At 30.3% G+C, this 19,682-nt stretch overlaps 2 protein-coding genes across 18 annotated transcripts in view; one reads left to right on the plus strand and one right to left on the minus strand.

Moving 5' to 3' along the window:
- Positions 1-497: 497 nt before the first annotated feature.
- Positions 498-5,023, plus strand: LOC119602721 (probable 4-coumarate--CoA ligase 1). The gene is made up of 5 exons (XM_037954383.1): positions 498-779; positions 849-1,056; positions 1,310-1,502; positions 3,473-3,586; positions 3,693-5,023. Exons 1-5 carry the CDS (start codon positions 636-638, stop codon positions 4,630-4,632), a joined length of 1,599 nt encoding a protein of 532 aa, XP_037810311.1. The 5' UTR covers positions 498-635; the 3' UTR covers positions 4,633-5,023.
- Positions 5,024-7,672: 2,649 nt separating this feature from the next.
- LOC119602722 (cytoplasmic dynein 1 intermediate chain) overlaps positions 7,673-19,682 on the minus strand; it is a 29,837-nt gene continuing 17,827 nt past the window's right edge. For 5 of the 17 annotated variants that reach the window (XM_037954385.1, XM_037954388.1, XM_037954395.1 and 2 more), the window contains 5 exons: positions 19,395-19,442; positions 9,695-9,847; positions 9,324-9,619; positions 8,799-9,264; positions 7,673-8,744 (listed from right to left, as the gene is read on the minus strand). In XM_037954385.1, coding sequence (XP_037810313.1) covers positions 8,230-8,744; positions 8,799-9,264; positions 9,324-9,619; positions 9,695-9,847; positions 19,395-19,442 — 1,478 coding nt within the window. In that variant the 3' untranslated portion in view covers positions 7,673-8,229. Of the gene's footprint in view, positions 8,745-8,798; positions 9,265-9,323; positions 9,620-9,694; positions 9,869-19,394; positions 19,443-19,682 lie in introns of all 17 variants that reach the window. The other 12 variants (XM_037954396.1, XM_037954394.1, XM_037954389.1 and 9 more) reach the window with 4 other exon arrangements.

The raw sequence follows: 19,682 nt of genomic DNA on the forward strand, positions 1-19,682 counted from the left end.
AACATCTTTCGAGGATTAATTTTAATTTAATCGCTAATCTTTCACCGAAAGATTGGCCCTTACTTGTTAAAAAATCGGTTTTAGTTTTTAATTATTTTCAACAAAATAAGAATGAAATAATTCCAAGTGAATACAATATCTGACAGGGTTTATTTATGTTTAGTGGCATTCTTTTGTATACCCTGTACCCACCCTCCCATACTGATTACACAATGTTGGGTAAATAAAAGCATTAACAACATTAAAAACGACTTAAATGTTCGGTACGTTTAAATTAATATCAAATTGTTTTAAACAAGGTGTATAAATAATGCAATAATTTTGTGCTAAATCTTATTTTTATTAATTTCTTAGTGAAACATATCATACATACATATCTATAATATTTTTAATTTTTATTAATAAACAACATATACATACATATAAAAATATACTCCCCATAGGGCACTACCAACAGCTGACTAAATGTTTTGTTTGTGTAAACTTATCAAAAAAAAAAAAAAAAACAAAAACTAACAAACAAACAATTTGTATACTTTTTCTAATGATCAACTTTGCCATTAGAATTCAGTTTCGCTAAACAACTCAACTCGAACACTTATAACGCAAAACAAGTTTTGTTTAAAGAACTGATAATGGTTTTAACAAATCAAACTACTTACGATAAAGTTAATAAAATATGGTGCGGTAAAAAAACTAAATCACGTTTTGGTCCGGAATCGTCTGTTGGTTCAGTGATTTATGAAAGTTTACAAAAAGATCCAGATCATATAGCTCAGGTATAATAAAAAGTGAAACATATCAAAATTCTAATTAAAGATAATATAAAAAAAATTTAATTTCAATAGATTTGTTATCCCTCGGATAAAAAATACACTAATAAAGATATATTAACATTATCCATACGTGTTGCTCAACATTTGGAACAACTGAAACTAAAACAAACTGAAGTAATTGGTATATGTGCGAGTAATAGTGATTTTCTAGCACCACTGGTATTTGGTTGCATGTTTAGAGGTTTAACTATCAGCACTTTAGACCCCAGTTTTGATAAAGGCAAGTAAAAAGTTTCCGTTAATGAAAATCTTAAAATGATTTTGATAAAAATAAAAATTTCTTAATTATATAATTAAATGAAAACTAAAACTAAATTACTTTCCACACAAGTTTGCTATTTATGAAAAATTAATGATTATTTTTGTTTCCAATTTAGTTACCTTTAACGGATTATGTATAGCAATTCTATTTTTATATTCTTCTTTAATGTAAACATATTTTTAATCGCAAATTTTTATTTTCTTTCTTGCAGATGGTATTAAACATATTTATTCTATTACAAAACCAAAAATTATGTTTTGTGATGGTTCGGCTTATCATAAAGTGAAAGAATCATTTGCTGAATGTGGTTTGACTTCGAAAATTGTTACGGTACGCGATCACATTGAAGGTGTTCCTAGTTTGGATAGATTTTTAAAAGAAACTGGAAATGAAAATGAATTTAAGTAAGTTAATCTTTTTTACACGACTGAAAAAGTAAACAACATTATAACATTTGTATTTTTGAAAATAATTTAACAAAATTTGGCATATGTTCTTCCATTGTACCAAAGACCAAAGGCCATATAAAAAGCATAACCCTTTCTAACCTAAACCGGTGAACGTAAAGTCCATTGTCTTTCACTACATAAAAAGTGAAGATAGATCAATGTTAGGGAACTAAAACACTAGAAAAACAAGTAAGAAAGTATAGTCGGGCGTGGCCGACCATATGATACCCTACACCAGTTATGAATATTTTATGTGATTTATTTTTCATAATAAAGCATTTATCTTCAATATTCCCTTGTTCCGATACATTTAAGCAATTTACGGAAGACAAACTAATTTTCTGAAAGGGGCTTTATATGGGGGCTAGGGGCAAATATGGACCAAGCCCGATAAAATTTTGTGAATATATTTATATTTACATAATATTTTATTGTGCTGAATTTCATCGCGATATTTGTGTTTATAAGTTAATTTGGGACATTCAAGTAATTTTCAGAAGGGGACTTTGTATGGGAGCTAGGGTCAAATGTGGCCCGATCTTTATGAAATTTGGCAGGGTCATCAAGACTTCTATAAAACTTAGTTGTGCCGTATTTTATAGGTATATATGTATATTTAACATAATTATGAGCTCAGAAGCCCTTTTCGGGGGTCCTGTTCTATGGGGGCTAGGTGAAATAATGGACCGATTTTAACCATTTTCAATAGGCTTCGTCCTTAGGTCAAACGTGCGTGCCAAATTTCATCCAATTATCTTGAAAATTGCGACCTGTACCTTGCGCACAAGGTTTTCATGGACAGCCAGCCAGACAGACGGACGGACGGACGGACATAGCTTAATCGACTCAGAAAACGATTCTAAGCCGATTGGTATACTTTAAGGTGGGTCTAGGACGAATATTTTTGTATGTTACAAACATCAGCACAAATCCAATATACCCTCCCCACTAAAGTGGTGTAGGGTATAATAAGAAAGAATACATAGGTTCTTTCTTTTTTTTCTAGTAGAATAGGAGAGATGAATGGAAACGATAGATTCCCAAGGGTTTTCAACCCTGAAGATTTATCGAGTCGTTTCCCTAAAGAATGAAATATTAGGAAACCTGAGCCTCTCTATAAAAACCAGTCCATGAAATGACTAATTCATCTGACAAAATCTAGAAGACTGCTAAAGTTAAGTCTCGCAATTTCTCTCAGTTCCTCATGTAACCTATTTCCTAGCCATTTCAAGCTGAGATTCTACATTCTAGGACAAATTGTATGCAAATTAAATTGTCACTACCGACCCTAGATCGATAGGATTCCGTATCATCCTTATCGGTATCCATTTTGGAAACTCGGTGATAACTACACATACTTCAAACAGTCTATTGAATACAAACCAGTCGTCCCTAGTTGGAAATTCCATCAGAGATGTTTCCTCGAAGTCTAGAATCGTAATACCATAATTTGTAATTCCGCCAGGGGAGTTACCATGATCAAGTAGACCTAATTTGTACATAATTTTTTGTATGATTGTGATTGTATAGAGTCTTAGTAGAATCTTAGCCGCCAAACCCGCTATAAAATGTTCTATAGATGACAGATACAGAACGATTTATAAAATTTGTTAATTATTCCAAAAGTCCTGTCTGTTGGCTTCAAAAGAAATTTTTAATCTCTGATATATCTTCTTCCGTCTTTGAGATATCTTAAACTATAGTTTAAAACAATTATTAATTCCAAAAATTCGAGTTAATGGCGAAAATGTGTTTTTAGCTGTTAGACTAAAAACAGTCCATATTCGGTTTCAGCTCAATTGTTTCAAAATTTATATTCTCGTCTCTAAGTTAAAAAGTTGTTGAACTGTGTAATTTAGAGGATTGTAAAGACTAGAGAATAAGGCTTTCTAAGATTTGATTAAAATTATTTTTTCTCCTTTTAGATGTGTGGAATTAGAAGATGGTTATGATCAAACGGCTGTAATCATTTGTTCATCTGGCACAACGGGACTGCCTAAGGGCGTATGTGAATCTCATGCCAGTATCTTAAACACACTGTAAGTATAATAATACTTTCTAGTTTTGAAATTTCAATTAAAAAAAGTGTCCATTTAAAATTCTAATGATTACTATTATTTCCACACTTTCCAATTATTTTTTTAGCAAACTACCTCCTAGTGCCAGTATACTTTCCTTTAGCACCATTTACTGGATATCTGGCATATTTGCTCTCATCACCGGCACCATTGAGAATATGACACGTGTTATAAGTTATCAAGCTTATAATCCTGAAGATGCTCTAGAGATGATTAAACGTTATAATATTGAGCTGTTTCTGGGACCACCAAATCAATTGGCTTTAATGTTAGCTTCGCCGAAATTCGACAAAGACTATTTGAAAAGTGTAAAATTATACTTTATGCTAGGTAGTCCACTGCCCTTCCAATTAGTGGGTAAATTAAAATCACACATACCGGATGCTTCGATTTATGTGGGTTACGGCATGAGTGAAACCTGTGGCGGTATTGCGGGAGGAATAGCTGTTAGCAAACGTAACTGTGGACAGTTATTTGATAATCTGGAGATAAAAATAATCGATGAAAATGGTAGACATGAGGAGGAGTTGGTAGTTGGTGAAATATGTGCTCGCACTCAGTATAAGTGGTCGGGTTATTATGGCAATCCTCAGGCAACATCTGAAATATATGACTCAGAACGTTGGGTTCATACTGGAGATCTGGGCTATGTAGACAATGGCTGTGTTTTTGTGGTTGATCGTAAAAAGGATATTCTAAAGTACAACAACTTCCATTTCTTTCCCAATGAAATTGAAAATGTTATAATGGGACTACCAGATGTCGTGGAGGTATGTGTTTGTGGTATACCCGATGTTGTAACAAACAATTTGCCAGCTGCTGCGATAGTCAAGACCGCCAATAGTACATTAACAGAGGAACAGGTCTATAAACATGTCACTGTGTTGGCACATTATAAACACTTGCGTGGTGGAGTTTATTTCGTTGACCAACTTCCGAAAACAATGTCTGGAAAAGTTCTTCGTCGTAAAGTAGCGGAATTGTGTACAGAGTTGTATAGAGCATAGAGCATATAGATATGTTTATAAATTTTTAACTAATTAAGATTTATTAATATTAAATTGTTAAATATAAATGTTGATTTTCTATCTTTATTGAAAATGTGTATAGGTGAATCGTTAAAATGTCAGGTTTGTGTTATATTTAGGCTAAACTCAAGATATTTCTTTTGCATTTGAAAATTTTAAATGAGTTTATTGGTAGCCCTGCTATTTATTTCTATTTTAAAAATAGTTTATATCGGTTCAAAAATTTTCACTAAAAGATGAGATGTGGCAACCCTACCAAAATAAGTCTTATAAAAACTACAAATAGTTACTAATTGTAAGACCAAGCTTATTTAAATCAGTTCACTGTGACAAAGTAATAGTTATATCAATAAAAGAAACTTAAAAACAATAACTGATATATGGCTACCCTGTCAACATAGCTTTTTTACAAATATATATGAAGAAATAACTATTTATAGAATTTTCGATTATTAAAAACGACATGGAAACCCTGCTAAAATGAGTTTACAAAAACTAGAACCAATTTGCAACCATATGACACCAATATCATTAAAACGGTGGAGTATAAAAGGATATACATATGTATAACAATTTGCAAGTTCTAACAACAAAAACATATAAAATATAATGAAGATCACATTTTAAAAAAACTAATAATATTGGTGTCATATCATTTAAATCGGTTAAATTAAAACAAATTTAAAAAGCAAACATTATGTCAATAAATGACATGGTAACCATGTCGATATAAGTTTAAAAAATTTCCTAACATACGAGTCCAAAATTGTCAAAATCGTTTCAGTATATACGGAGATATAGTAATTTATAAAAAACTCTAATGTTATATCAACAAAAGTAAGTTAAAAATAATAGAAAAGACATGGAAACCCTGTCAAAATAAGTTTTACAAAAACTAGAATGAATTTCCAATCATATGACACCAATATCGGTTAAGTATTTACGAAAATATAACAATTAAAATAAGTTGTAAAAGTTATAATATTAAACGACTTGGCAACCCTGTCGATATAAGTTTAAACAATTTCCTAAGGTATGAGTCCAAAATTGTCAAAATAGAAAACTTTAAAGATATATGTACCAACAAAAGCGAAATAAAAATAATAAAAACGACTTGGTAACCCTGTCAAATTAAGTTTTACAAAAACTAGTACCAATTTTCAATCATATGACACCAGTATCATTAAAATCGATTCAGTGTATACGAAAGTATAACAATTGAAATAAATCTTAAATGTTATAACAACAAACAACTTGGTAACCCTGTCCAAATAAGTTTTATAAAATCCAGTAACAATTTCCTAACGTACGAGTCAAAAATCATTTAAATCGGTTCAGTATATACGGTGATATAGTAATTTGTAGAAATCTTTAAAGTTATATCAACAAAATCAAAATAAAATAATTAAAACGACTTGGTAACCCTGTCAAATTAAGTTTTACAAAAACTAGAACCTATTTCCAATCATATGACACCAATATCATTGAAATCGGTTTAGTATATACGAAAATATAACAATAAAAATAAATCTTAATAGTTATAACAATAAACAACTTGGTAACCCTGTCCAAATAAGTTTTATAAAATCCAGTAACAATTTCCTAACGTAAGAGTCCAAAGTTATTTAAATCGGTTCAGTATATACAGAGATATAGTAATTAATAGAAAACTTTAAAGTTATACCAACAAAAGCGAAATAAAAATAATAAAAACAACTTGGTAACCCTGTCAAATTAAGTTTTACAAAAACTAGAACCAATTTCCAATCATATGACACCAGTATCATTGAAATCGGTTAAGTATATACGAAAATATAACAATGAAAATAAATCTTAAAAGTTATAACAATAAACGACTTGGTAACCCTGTCCAAATAAGTTTTATAAAATCCGGCAACAATTTCCTAACGTACGAGTCCAAAATTATTTAAATCGGTTCAGTATATACAGAGATATAGTAATTTATAGAAAACTTTAAAGTTATACCAACAAAAGCGAAATAAAAATAATAAAAACAACTTGGTAACCCTGTCAAATTAAGTTTTACAAAAACTAGAACCAATTTTCAATCATATGACACCAGTATCATTTAAATGGGTTCAGTATATACGAAAATATAACAATTTAAACAAATCTTTAAAGTTACAACAATAAACGACTTGGTAACCCTGTCCAAATAAGTTTTATAAAATCCTATAACAATTTCCTAACGTACGCATCCAAAATTATTTAAATCGGTTCAGTATATAAAGAGATATAGTAATTTATAGAAAACTTTAAAGTTATATAAACAAAAACAAGTTAAAAATAATGAAAAGGACTTGGCAACCCTGTCAAAATAAGTTTTACAAAAACTAGAATCAATTTCCAATCATATGACACCAATATCATTGAAATCGGTTTAGTATATACGGAGATATAGCGTTTTAAAGAAATCCCGAATTTTCGGGTATTTCGTGAAATGTGGCAACCCTGGTAAGGTATTGTGTCAGCGCCATCTATTGGTCGACCTGGTTTTACTTTGTACAAACAAAATTAGGCCGCTCAATAGATGGCGCTGATCGGACATCATTGCAGTGTTGCCAGCCTCGAAAAATTTCCCCCACATTGGTATACGGCATTGCCAGAACAAAATCAGTAAAAAGCCGTTAAATTTAAATTGAATAAAATGAAAATTTAGCATATCTTGGACTTTTTCAACCAATTTTATTAAAAATGGTCTCATTTGAAAGCTATTTAAATAGGCTTTCTAATGAGAATAATTATTGCTATTAAAATGTTTCCAATAAATAATTATATGTATATTTATTATAATTTTGTTGCAATAAATATTTATGTAGATCTGTTAATACATAATTTCAGTTTTTTTTATACTTTTTTCATACAATATAAGAGTGTTATTTCTTTTTTTAATTTGGTGACATTTAATTGTATTTTTTATAAAGATTTTGTCACTACATTTTCTTAGAGAATAACTGCCATTAACCGATTTTTTTTTTAATTTTCCGATTATAATATCTTTTTTTGTTTGAAGAGTTTTTAGTATTTAGAATATTTATATTTAAAGACGTACATAATGTAGTAATACCATAAAAAATAAGATTGTTATAAAAAATAATTGATGTTAAATTTTGTTTTTAAAAAATGTACAAAAAAATTGAATACAAATTAAAATTGTTTAACAATTTATTATTAGTTTGTTTTTTTTGAGTAAATTTATGTAAGAGGGGAAAAAACTTTCATTTTTAATGAACTTATAATAATACTTTAAAGGGGAAATTAAATAAGGGAAAAATAAAGAGATACAATTTGAAACTGAAATTTAAAATACCAAAAAATGGGAGGGAAAGGAAATAATTAAAACTTTAAAAAGATTTGCTTAATAAGAAAAGAAGTAAATTGAAAGAAGTAGAAAAAAAATAAAGGATAATAATGCTAAATAATTGTAAAATTGCCATTTGAAACAACTTTATATAAAAGTCTTTTTTTAAAGCTGTATAAATATAATTCATCATGCTTTGTTCGTTTTCTTTTTTCAACTTCTTTAACGTTACTTTTTCTCATTTCAACTACTGCTTAAACCTCATCGTTTTGATTCATTTTGAGCTCATTGAGAGTAGCATTAAATCTAGACCATTCATCCCTTGATGGTTGTGCTAAATGCTCGGCCACATCGTAGACATACAAATGGCCAGCATCGTCACCAACGGTGACATGTTGGCCATTTGGCATCCACGAAACACGATTCAAAGCTGGAGCACCATCAACTACAACAGATGCTGTGGGTACTTCGGTGTCTTGATTTAGATTCCATAAATCAAGACGGCCACTACCATCGACAGCAGCAAAGAGAGCAGGATGAATGGGAGACCAGGCTACATCCATAACATAATCGGAGTTGTCTTCAAACGAGTACAAAGGTTTTGTATCCTTCAATGACCACAATTTAATGGTCCAATCGATGGAAGATGTAAGGAACAAATGGCCAAAATCAGGTGATGATTGATTGTAGTGTGTTGAAATGCCAGTCACGGGACCAACATGTTTTTCAAATGTTTCATTGACACCCGAACGTAAACCATGACGGGAAGCTGTAAGAAATATGTTAATTTCTGTTCTTAATACCATATATTACACAAACTTACCCGAATAGACGTAACCATCTTCACTGCCCATCACTAAACTATTAATCTCATTGGCCGGGAATGCCATGCAGGTAATGGCAATGGCCTTCTTTTGACTCTGTTGTAATTCTAAAGTATCTTGCGGTTGTGACAACATATCCAAACTCCATGAACATAATTTGCCATCGGACGAAATCGAGATGACATTATGAGCATTTTGTGTACCAACCATTTGTAGACAATAAACGGGATGGGTATGAGCTGCAGCTGAAAGTGGTGTACGTTGTATGGGTGTACGTTTCTGTACACGATTATCCCATAAAACAACTTGACCGGAATAAGTGCCGCCCAAAATCAGATTTGGATTGAACTTGGCAAAACAAGTCGACATGACAGCACTTTGACAATGGAATACATCTTCGGGGGTGGTTTTCTTGAATTTTGTATTCCAAACCATGACAACGCCATCCGGTTCATTGGGGCTTTCCTGAAAAGGGCATTTTAAATATTAAATTTTTGATAACATTAGTATTAAAATGAAATTACCTCATTATTATGATAGGAAGCCACTACCAATTCGGGAAAATGTGTAGACCAATCCATGCATGTAATACAGCGATTTTTCGACCAGCGATCATCATAGAAAACACGATTTAACGAAAGACGTGCATGAGATTTTTCATCGTTTGCCTCCTCATTATCACCGCCGCCAATATAATCCAAGTAAATGTCAACATTTTCGGATATAGCACGCTCCATAATGCGACCAGCACGTAATACAAACCTTTGGAAGTCCTCAGATAAGATAATCATTTGCTTTTGCTCCTCCGACAGTTCCTTAACTGCAACAATTAATTTATTTAATTTCTTATAATTTTTACATATTTAGCTGGAATTGTTTAAAAGAAAAAACGTACTTTCTTTCTTTTCCTCTTGCTCTTTCTTTTGTTCCATGGGCGTGATGGCTGGTGCTACATCCTTCACCGTGGGCAAACCATGTGTCAAATAGCCGGGTGGCAATTTTGAAGTGAATCCATCCAAATGTGGTAGAGAACTCTCTTCGTCATCTCCTTGGGCATCAAATGCAAGCACTGTTTAAGGTATAAAAACTAACACAGCTAAAGGAACATGACAATCGACAGAACAGGAACAAATTCTACTACTGTTTTTATTTTTAATTATTTTTTGTTTCGTTTTTGTTTTTTTAGTTTTTTTTTTTTTTTTAATTAATTAATTACACTTTTAAGTAACAGTATCTTTTCGTTTCGTTTTAATTGTCTTGTTTTAGACAAGAACATTTGTTGCAAGTTTTTTATTGGAATAAAATTGTGTGCACTGTGTTTTTAGTAACAAAATTATTTTATTTAAAGCTCTGTATATGTGTTGCAGCAAAGCTTTTTTGTGAAAAAGCTATTGTTTGAGTTGTGTGTTCAGTATGATCATATATTTTTTTACATAATAAAAGATTAATAAATATAAATATTATACAAGAACCGTTCTTTTCAAGGGGTTTATTCCGTATTTCGATTCCAAAACGAAAATGTTCAAAATAAAAAAAATGTAGTAGGAACTAGAAAGCGGAAATTTTGACAGAAGTACTTCATAAGGTATGATGTTTAGTCTAAACATGAAAATGTGGTCAAAAATGTAAATGTAAATATAAAGTGGAATTCATTCTTCAGTCCTAAAATTGGAGAATGTCTCATCTTCTACGATACATATGAATCGTGACTTTGAAGGAAAAGTGTGCTGTTTGAACATTTAATATCCAAATAGTTGCCCTCGGTACAAATGACTTCGATAGTTTTGTAGTGAACAAAAATGTTCGTCATTAATATATCAATCTCGTAGTCTAGGTAAAGGTTGTATAAAGTAGAAAGGACCCATGATATGGTATTACTTTCGGACGATGAGATTGATATTACTCTGATATTCTGCTTTTAAGGACAACGGGGACCAAGTGATTGGATGAGCAAGGAAATTAAACACTATATTATAGTGCAGTTACCTGCAAAAGTTGTTGGATAACATTATTGGAGTCCATGAACCGTTTAGAAGGCCTATGTAATGCAGACAGGGACCATGTTTATTGTATTTGAAAAGAGAATGGTGGTACATAGCCAGCGTAACATAGGGTCATGTTGTGAATCATGGACTCCCATAGTAAACAAGCAATTTTGAGATTAGTCTAATGTAATGCATTTATGGGTTACATATTTTTACTTAAGACATCGGAACTTTAAATGGAACATGTTTTTTTTTTTTTTTTCAAATATTTTAGTTAGTTTTGGACCAATTCTAGTCCTTGGTGGAGAACTGTTTTTAATAGTGTAAGCAGTAGTCTCAATATTCCATTGTAGATTATAGATCAAGACTATAAACTAAAACAAAAGGTTCTTTCTCACATTTTTTTATGATTCCACACTATTAACAGGACTATAGTCTAAAAAGTATTAGTGTTGAGAAATTTCAAACTGGTTTCTAAAAGAGAATTTTGTGATGAAATTCCTGCATTACAAGAAGTTATGGAAAGAGGCAATTTATGGTAAATTTTGGTCAAGTCTCAGAATTTTGATCGTATTTTCTTTATCTGATAGAATTAATCAATCTGATAGATCTATTCAAGATTTGGATCCCGCTGAAATCTGTGACCTTCAGAAAATTGTTTTCAACATACACACAAACGACAATAGACATAATTCGGTACCAAAATTTAAATTTTAAACGGAATGCCAAAGTCATATATACATATCGTAACCTGAAACGCAAACGGCCCTAACTAACCAAAAACTTAAAATCAATTTTATTATTGATTCTAATGTATTGCCTCAAAAAAAAAAAAATGTCCATACCAAAAATTGGACTACTCCGACCAAAATTATGGATTTTATTGAGAAAAACAAAAGGCCCTATCTACAAAAACATTTAAATATTAAAGGTAAAAAGTCCAATTTCAGGTGACGATATACTTCATTGTCAACTATCATAACAAGTGATAGGTTTCACTATTAAATAAATCGCGTTGATTGAAACACAGTTTTCAATATAATTTGCTTTTTGCTTTTGCATTTTAGGTGACGATATATTCTTATCACAAAGACGAAGAGCTTATATATAAAAGAAGCAAAGGAAACAGCACGAAATTAAAGAAGATCTGGGGGAATTAGCTTTCTTATTGAAAATAAATTTCGATATTGAAATTAAACTAAAAGTATAACATTTCATGTCGATATCGAATGCCACCCTTTAACCCTTTCCGTGGTTTTGTCGAATATATTCGACATTAGAATAGACTCTGTTTTTAAGCATTTTTTGGGTATAATATTTAATTTTAGTTTTAATTTTTTTCTTTTAGATGAAAATGAAGACTTTATTATATTTATAATTGAGATTTTGAAAGATCTTCCGTATTTTAAAAGTATTTAAAAATCAGATTTTAAGAAATTGTCACTTATGACTACTTTTTAAAAAGTGCTTTTTAACAACGTTTAAAAAACAGCTTCTTTAATGGCCAAAAAATTGTATTTTAGGAGATCGGACTATGCAGATTTAAATTGTATTGTATTGAAAGAAGTTTAAGAAGACATTTTACAGAAAAGAAAAAAAACATAAAAAATATTGGTGGTGCTTTTTGGAGACTGTTTTTCGAATGTCGAATATATTCGACATTTAACTTTGACCTTCTATAACTCACTAGGGAAAACTCAAATTCAAAAAATATTATTTTTCCCGGATTCAGCATACTCAAATTATCTTAAATATAATTTTTTAAGTTTTTTTCTAGACATAAATTATTTTTGACCCTGAAAGGGTTAAAAAAGGAAAATTGCGATCAATTTTACTCGATCACTTATGCGACCGAATTACAGCATGCCATGATGTGGCTAAGCATGATCTATCATTTTAACATTAAAGGAAAATTTACACATTTTAGTTGTTTTGGGTCTGACAAACATACAATATCTTATCTTTTAAAAAAAGTACTAGTTTTGAGGAAGACAAAATCAAAACTATATAGAGAGTTTTGAAAAATAAACCCAGATGTTTCTCAACTTAACTTAAACTAAATATTATCAAATGAAATGAAAGACTTTAATATGACACATATTTTCTAGTGCTCAGTTCAAAAAACACGAATTTTGGAATAATCCAATCTTAGTAGTAAGGCCATAGGAACATGCTGGGACCTAAATCCAATGAAAGTTCACTGGCTCTTTGAGGCAGTTATTAAACCTATTATGCTATATGGGGTTGTTGTCTGGTGGCAGGCGCTTGAAAAGGCTTCACTCAGACAACAACTGGAAAAAGTCATGAGATCTACTGCGCTTCTTATCACAGGCGCTCTCAGAACAACTCCTTCGAAGGCGTTGTTCACTATGCTTAACTGGCTCTCGGTCGATCTTCTTGCCAGGAAATTGGCTATGTCAACTGCGGCCAGATTAAGTGTAACTGGCAGGTGGAAACAATGCTCCATAGGCCATGCTAGGATCATATATCTTATACCGAATAATCAGTACATTGTTGATTATTGTATTCCGGTACCGTCTCTAGTGAGAAAGTTCCAATATTATATCTCTTCGGAGTCTGAAGAATCTCTCCTTCCGCCAAATAATTGCTTCCGAGTGTATACAGACGGATCCAAGACGACGAAAGGAGTTGGTGGTGGCATTTTCATTGAGAAATTTGGAACGAAAATCTCCTTCCGACTTAATGATGAATGTACAATGCTTCAGGCTGAAATATCGGCGATAAGGAGGGCGGTAAATTGGCTAAGGTACTATCGGATATCTAACAGGGATATCAGAATTTATACCGATAGTCAAGCTGCTATTAAATCCCTAACTGGTGTGTTCTCCACATCCAAAATTGTCCATGAATGCCGGGCGTCTCTCAATGAGATGGCGAGACATTCGGACATCACCCTAATTTGGGTAAAGGGACATGGGATTTCGTATGGCAATGGTATTGCTGATACCTTGGCAAGAGCTGGCACTATGCTTAGCAGACTGGATATAGATCAGTTCTGCGGTATACCACAACTTGCAATAAAGAGGCAGATCACTGAAAACTGCCTCTGCATTGCTCGCGACAAATGGTCGCGTGAACACACGTGCTCAATATATAGAGTACTGTGGCCACAAATGGATCCATACAGGTCTAAATATCTTCTTGGTCTCCAAAGACCGCAGTTAAGTAGGCTGATATCGATTATCACTGGCCACTGTAAATTTGGTAACCATGCTAGACGCATTGGTCTCCCGTTCAACGATTACTGTAGGAGTTTTCATAACGAGGATGAAGAAGAGACTATTACTCATCTTCTCGGCGATTGTCCTGCTTTGGCGGAGGCCCGTTTTCGGACGCTTGGATCGATCTATTTTGGTGATCTATCCGAATTGTCAAACATTCAATTAGAACGTCTTCTAGAGTTCATTAATTTGTCAAAATGGGTGTGAATCCTATTACTCACTCTATTCATCCACGGCAGCTGTTACCGTTACCTGGCTTTCTTATTTCTCATCCTCTCCTTCTCTTTGCTACTGTCTCTGTTCTTCCACTCTTCCCTATCTCTCCTTCTCTTTTCTTTTTCTTACAGGTATTTTTACAAAGGGATCAACATGGACCCAAGTAAAGCCGAAATCGGCTACCTGTGAAAACCTAACCTAACCTAGTAGTAAAAACTATGCAGAAATTAAGAAAATTAAGTTAAATAATTTCCTGGGTATAAAGAAATTGTTTTCGATCTTAAAGTGGTTTCAGTTTTTTTAATAACCTCCAATTACCATTACATATACAAGTAAATAATGCCGCCCAAAGAATAAGATGATTTTGTAAAAACTTTTTTTCTAAAAAGTTATTTTTCTATACAAATCTAAAAACAGATCGAAAATTCTTGTAATATTTTTTGTAAATCAATGTTAAATACAAATTAATATGTAAATATGTATTTTAAAATTGTTGCTATTATTTTTAAATGCGTGCATAAGTGTTAAAACGTAAAATATGAACAGAATATACAAAATGATTTTCAATTGAATTTCAATTAAAAGCTGCAAAATGTTAAAAAATTTTATGTAATTCATAAATATTAAAAAAAAAATAAATAAAAACAAGCTGCAATAAAATTAGTGCCAAAAAAAATAATAATAAAAAAATGTTAAAACAATTTTTTTTTAATGAACACAACAAACACACACAGTTTTTAAGTAGTAGAAGTATAATTTTCGATGACTTTTCTTTGTCTTATTTATACAAAATTACCTTTACGAGTGCATGATTTTTTTGTGTTTTTTTTTTTAGAATGCTTGAGAAAATAACAAAAAGGTATTAGAGTTATAGTTTAACAAATTTGTTGCTTAAAATGTTAATTTTTTTTTAGACACACACACACATATATATAAAAAAGAAGTAAGTTTCATTGAGTTTTAACACCTAGAGTAGTAAGACCTAGAGAAAAAAAGCCAATGTTTACAAAAATTGTTAAAAATTCTTAAACAAAACACCAAAAACAAACCAAAAAGGATAAAATTTGGAAAAGAAAAATAAATATTAAACAATTGTAAATTGATTTTTTTTAATTTAGAGCCAAATTGTACAGAAAAGTAATTAGTTATTACGGGAAATTTGGTTGGTTGGTTTAGTTTAATTTAATGCTTTTGGTGCAGTGCACATGTTTAAGCCAATATGTACATAATGTGATAATTTTAAGTAACAAATTGACTTTTTTTTTTTGTAAATATTAAACAAAATTGTATTTAAAATTAAATGTACGTTTTGTTTTTGTATGTATATAAAAAGAATTTTCTCCACCCAATTTTTTAATTTCAATAATTATTACTGTTGTTTGGTTGATGTTTTATTATTATTTTTTAATAGCTTGTCTGTAGTATTTTATGTAAAAAACAATATATAAAATGAATATTTTCTTTTGTTGTTGTTGTTATTTTATAATAAAATTATTCTAAATAGAAATTACTTAAACAATAAAAATACACAATTTGTATGCTTTAAGTGCTAGAGAAAAAATTTCCATTTTTATTATTTTATAAAAGAAAAAGTGGTGGTGTTTCGTTGAAAGAGTATTATAGAGAGCTATTTATATTGGTAATATGAAGAAGGTCGGGGGCATTATTTTGTAGAATTCATACACCGATCAATGAATACAAATTAGGAACATGTAATTAAATTTGTAAACAATTTAGAGGTGTTGCCAAAACTAATTTAAATGTTATACATTTACTATACAATTGGACTAAAGTGTTGTTTCTATAAGATAAATTCGTTGATTGGTTTTAAAATTTAGACTTAAAAGCAATTTGTAACTTAAAGATTAAACGCCAATTAAAACGAGTCAAAATCCAGAGACAAAAGTAAAGTTAAAAATATGGTGCTGTACTGAATCTTTCCATCACATCCGGTTTTCGAGATACCTTTGCCAAAAGTTTGAACAAACCCCGCATTTTTGAGATGTTATTACAGCGCAAAGTCATTTTTATTTTAAAACTTTCTTATTTATTCTGAAAGTTTTAACTATTGGCTTTAAAGGTTTAACCTCTGTTATATCTTGTCTCTTCTTTAATATATATTAACCTAAAGTTTTAAGAGAGGTATAAAAAAACTAGAATAGACTGTAGATTATACTATAGACTAGACTAGTCAAGACTGTAGATACTATAGACTAGAATATAGACTATAGACTAGATTATAGATTGAACTATAGATTAGACTATAGACTCAACGATAGACTATACTATAGACAAGACTATAGACTGGACTATAGACTAGACTATAGACAGGACTAAGACTAGACTATAGACAGTACTATATACTAGACTATAGGCTAGACAATAGACTAGACTATAAACTAGGCTATAGACTATACTATAGACTCGACTAAAAACTAGACTATAGACTCGAGTATAGACTAATCTATAGACTAGACTATAGACTAGACTATAGACTCGACTATAAACTCATCAAAGACTAGACTATAGACTAGATTATAGACTGGACTATAGACTAGACTATATACTTTACTATAGACTAGACTATATACTTTCTTATAGACTAGACTATAGACAAGACTAAAGACTCGACTATAGACTAGATTATATACTGGATTATAGACTGGACTATAGACTAGACTATATACTCGACTATAGACTAGACTATTGACTAGGCTATAGACTGGATTATAGACTGGACTATAGACTAGATTATAGACTCAACTATTGACTAGACTATAGACTAGACTATAGACTAGACTATAGACTAGACTATAGACTAGACTATAGACTAGACTATAGACTAGACTATAGACTAGACTATAGACTAGACTATAGACTAGACTATAGACTATAGACTAGACTATAGACTAGACTATAGACTAGACTATAGACTAGACTATAGACTAGACTATAGACTATAGGAGACTATAGACTAGACTATAAACTCGACTGTAGACTCTACTATAGACTAGACTAAACAAATTTTCTTTTAGTATATGAACTTAACGAGAAAGAAAGTTATTACTATACTAATCAACGAATATATCTTATGATTAACTTTAGTTTAGTTTGGAAATATTTACTTTTCCTTAAATAGGTAAATATATAAATATTTTATGTTTAACAACTAATGAATGGGGTGGATAAGAAGTTAAGAAAAAGCAGCTTTTACAATTTATACAATTTTTTTTAATTTTCAATGATATTTATGCTTGAAACACATGAATTTGATAAATTAGTTTCGAAAAATGTTAAAAGGGTTAAGAAATTTAGTTTTTTTTTTGGTTTATTGCTGAAAACGTTTGTTTTTAGGTGTTATTGACAATTGAAATAATGAAAACTGTGTTAATGCATGCTTTGACATAAAATATGGAAGAAATTATGAAGCATTTTTAAATTTCCTAAATAAAACTTGTGTTTTTTTTCTCAGACACTAATATAAATACATACAAGAATTTTTACCTTAATCCTAGTTGATTTTGAAGGGTTTAACTGGTAGTTATATGCTTCCGTTAAATTTATTACAAATGATTACAATTCATGTTGCTATTGAAAAATTCAGCACTGTCGCAATTTTTTACATCGAAAAATACCACAGTATCCTCACGGTGTATTAATATTTTTCTATATTATAAACTTTTGTCCATATCAAAAAAAGTAATTCATGGACTTGTCAATAGATTAGTCTATATATTAGACCATTGCTTAGTTTATTGACTAATCCATGACCTAGTTTATTGACTAGTATATTGCCAAATCCATAGACCAATTCTTAAATACATACATACATTCCAAAATAATACATAGTTTTGTTAAGGAGACCATATACATATTTCGGTGCTTGTTTCAAATAGTGGTTCATTTTTAATAATAAATATCGTAATAATAGCAAAACAGTTATGAGTAACGCTTTAGAGGACAAGTATTTAAAGTCGCTAGAAACTGCAATAGATAGAGACCTCAAATTTGGACATTTGAGGACAAAACAAGTGGCCTAGGTACAGTGGGCGTGGCAGCTCCCATATAAAGAAAATATTAAATTAATACATCTGAGGAAAAATAACAGATCGAGTATTAAATTGTTTTCGGAACCGCTTTCAATATGAATATTAAGGAAAATATTGGTGGGATATCAAAAGGAGCGTGGCACCTCTCATGCGTATCAAATACAAAAATTCCTATAACTGAGGAACTTTTTGAGTTATAATCCTCAAAAGAAAAACTTTAATATTCATATGAACATTTAATACACAAATTCGTATATCTGGTTTCTGTTAGAGCTAGAATCCTCAAATTTTGCAAGAATAATTTTGTCATTTGTGCTGTTGTGACGCCTCAAATATGCCGAAAAATTGGGTGATGTTAAGTTCTGACCATAACCTTTTTCGTTATACCCGGAAATATTTAATAACAGTTCTTTGTCTTTTTCATTTTACAATTTTTCAAATGATTTACAAATTAATACGAAATTTGGTCGTAGATTTAACAAAAATATTTTACTTATGCTTAAAAAAAAATCACTTAAAATAACGAACCTACTGTTGAAAAATGCTTCATATTCTGTAGCAAATATTTTGCGTAAAACATACATTGTACAGAAAGTGAATTAGAAGTTAAATTACATAAAATATCGTAAATGATTTTAAAGCAAGTTCAATAATTAAAATACACACAAATTAATGTATATTATAAAGAATTAATATGAATATACAAGTATTTAAATAGATAAATTAATATGTATGTTATAGTATTTATATATGAAAAAATAACATTTACAAAAGCATTAACACATATAATTATGAATTTATTAATTTTTTATATGAATTTATAAACGTAACAATCGAAAGAAAGTTAAAGAGAGAGCGAGAGACAAAGATATAACTTTTACAAATTTCGAAAAAAGAAAGAGGAATATCAAGTGCATGTTAAAATATTTTATTTAACTTAGGTTTCTGTTTTGTTTTATATTTTATTTGTAAATTCTTGATAAAAATTGTAATAAACGCCTAAGTTTTTTACCAGTATTTTAAAAGTTTAAAAGAATTTTGACGTTCCTATTTTGCTTCATGTCGATTCCGTCACTGTTTGCAAAAATTCAAAGAGTACCTACCTGTGAATTCATCCTCCCATTCTAAACCCGGATTAAGATTGTATTCATCTTGAAAAATAGAAAATTATAATCACATTGCGGTTTTGATTTTTGTTTTGTTTGTTTTACATTATTTTTTGTAGAGTCATTTTTTGAATTAAAAAAAAAGAGTAACAATTTTATAATTAAACCCCAAAAAAAGTTCTATAAAAATATTAAATTAAAATAAAAGATGAGGTTAAAAAATAAAAAAAAAAATATCTAGCATTTTTTCTGGGAGTTTGAGAATATTTAAAACATGCAGTAGTG

The sequence above is a fragment of the Lucilia sericata genome, unplaced genomic scaffold (assembly GCF_015586225.1).
Source record: "Lucilia sericata isolate MDLA Ls3-8-SP2 unplaced genomic scaffold, ASM1558622v1 Contig000250F_arrow, whole genome shotgun sequence".
Lineage (NCBI taxonomy): Eukaryota > Metazoa > Arthropoda > Insecta > Diptera > Calliphoridae > Lucilia > Lucilia sericata.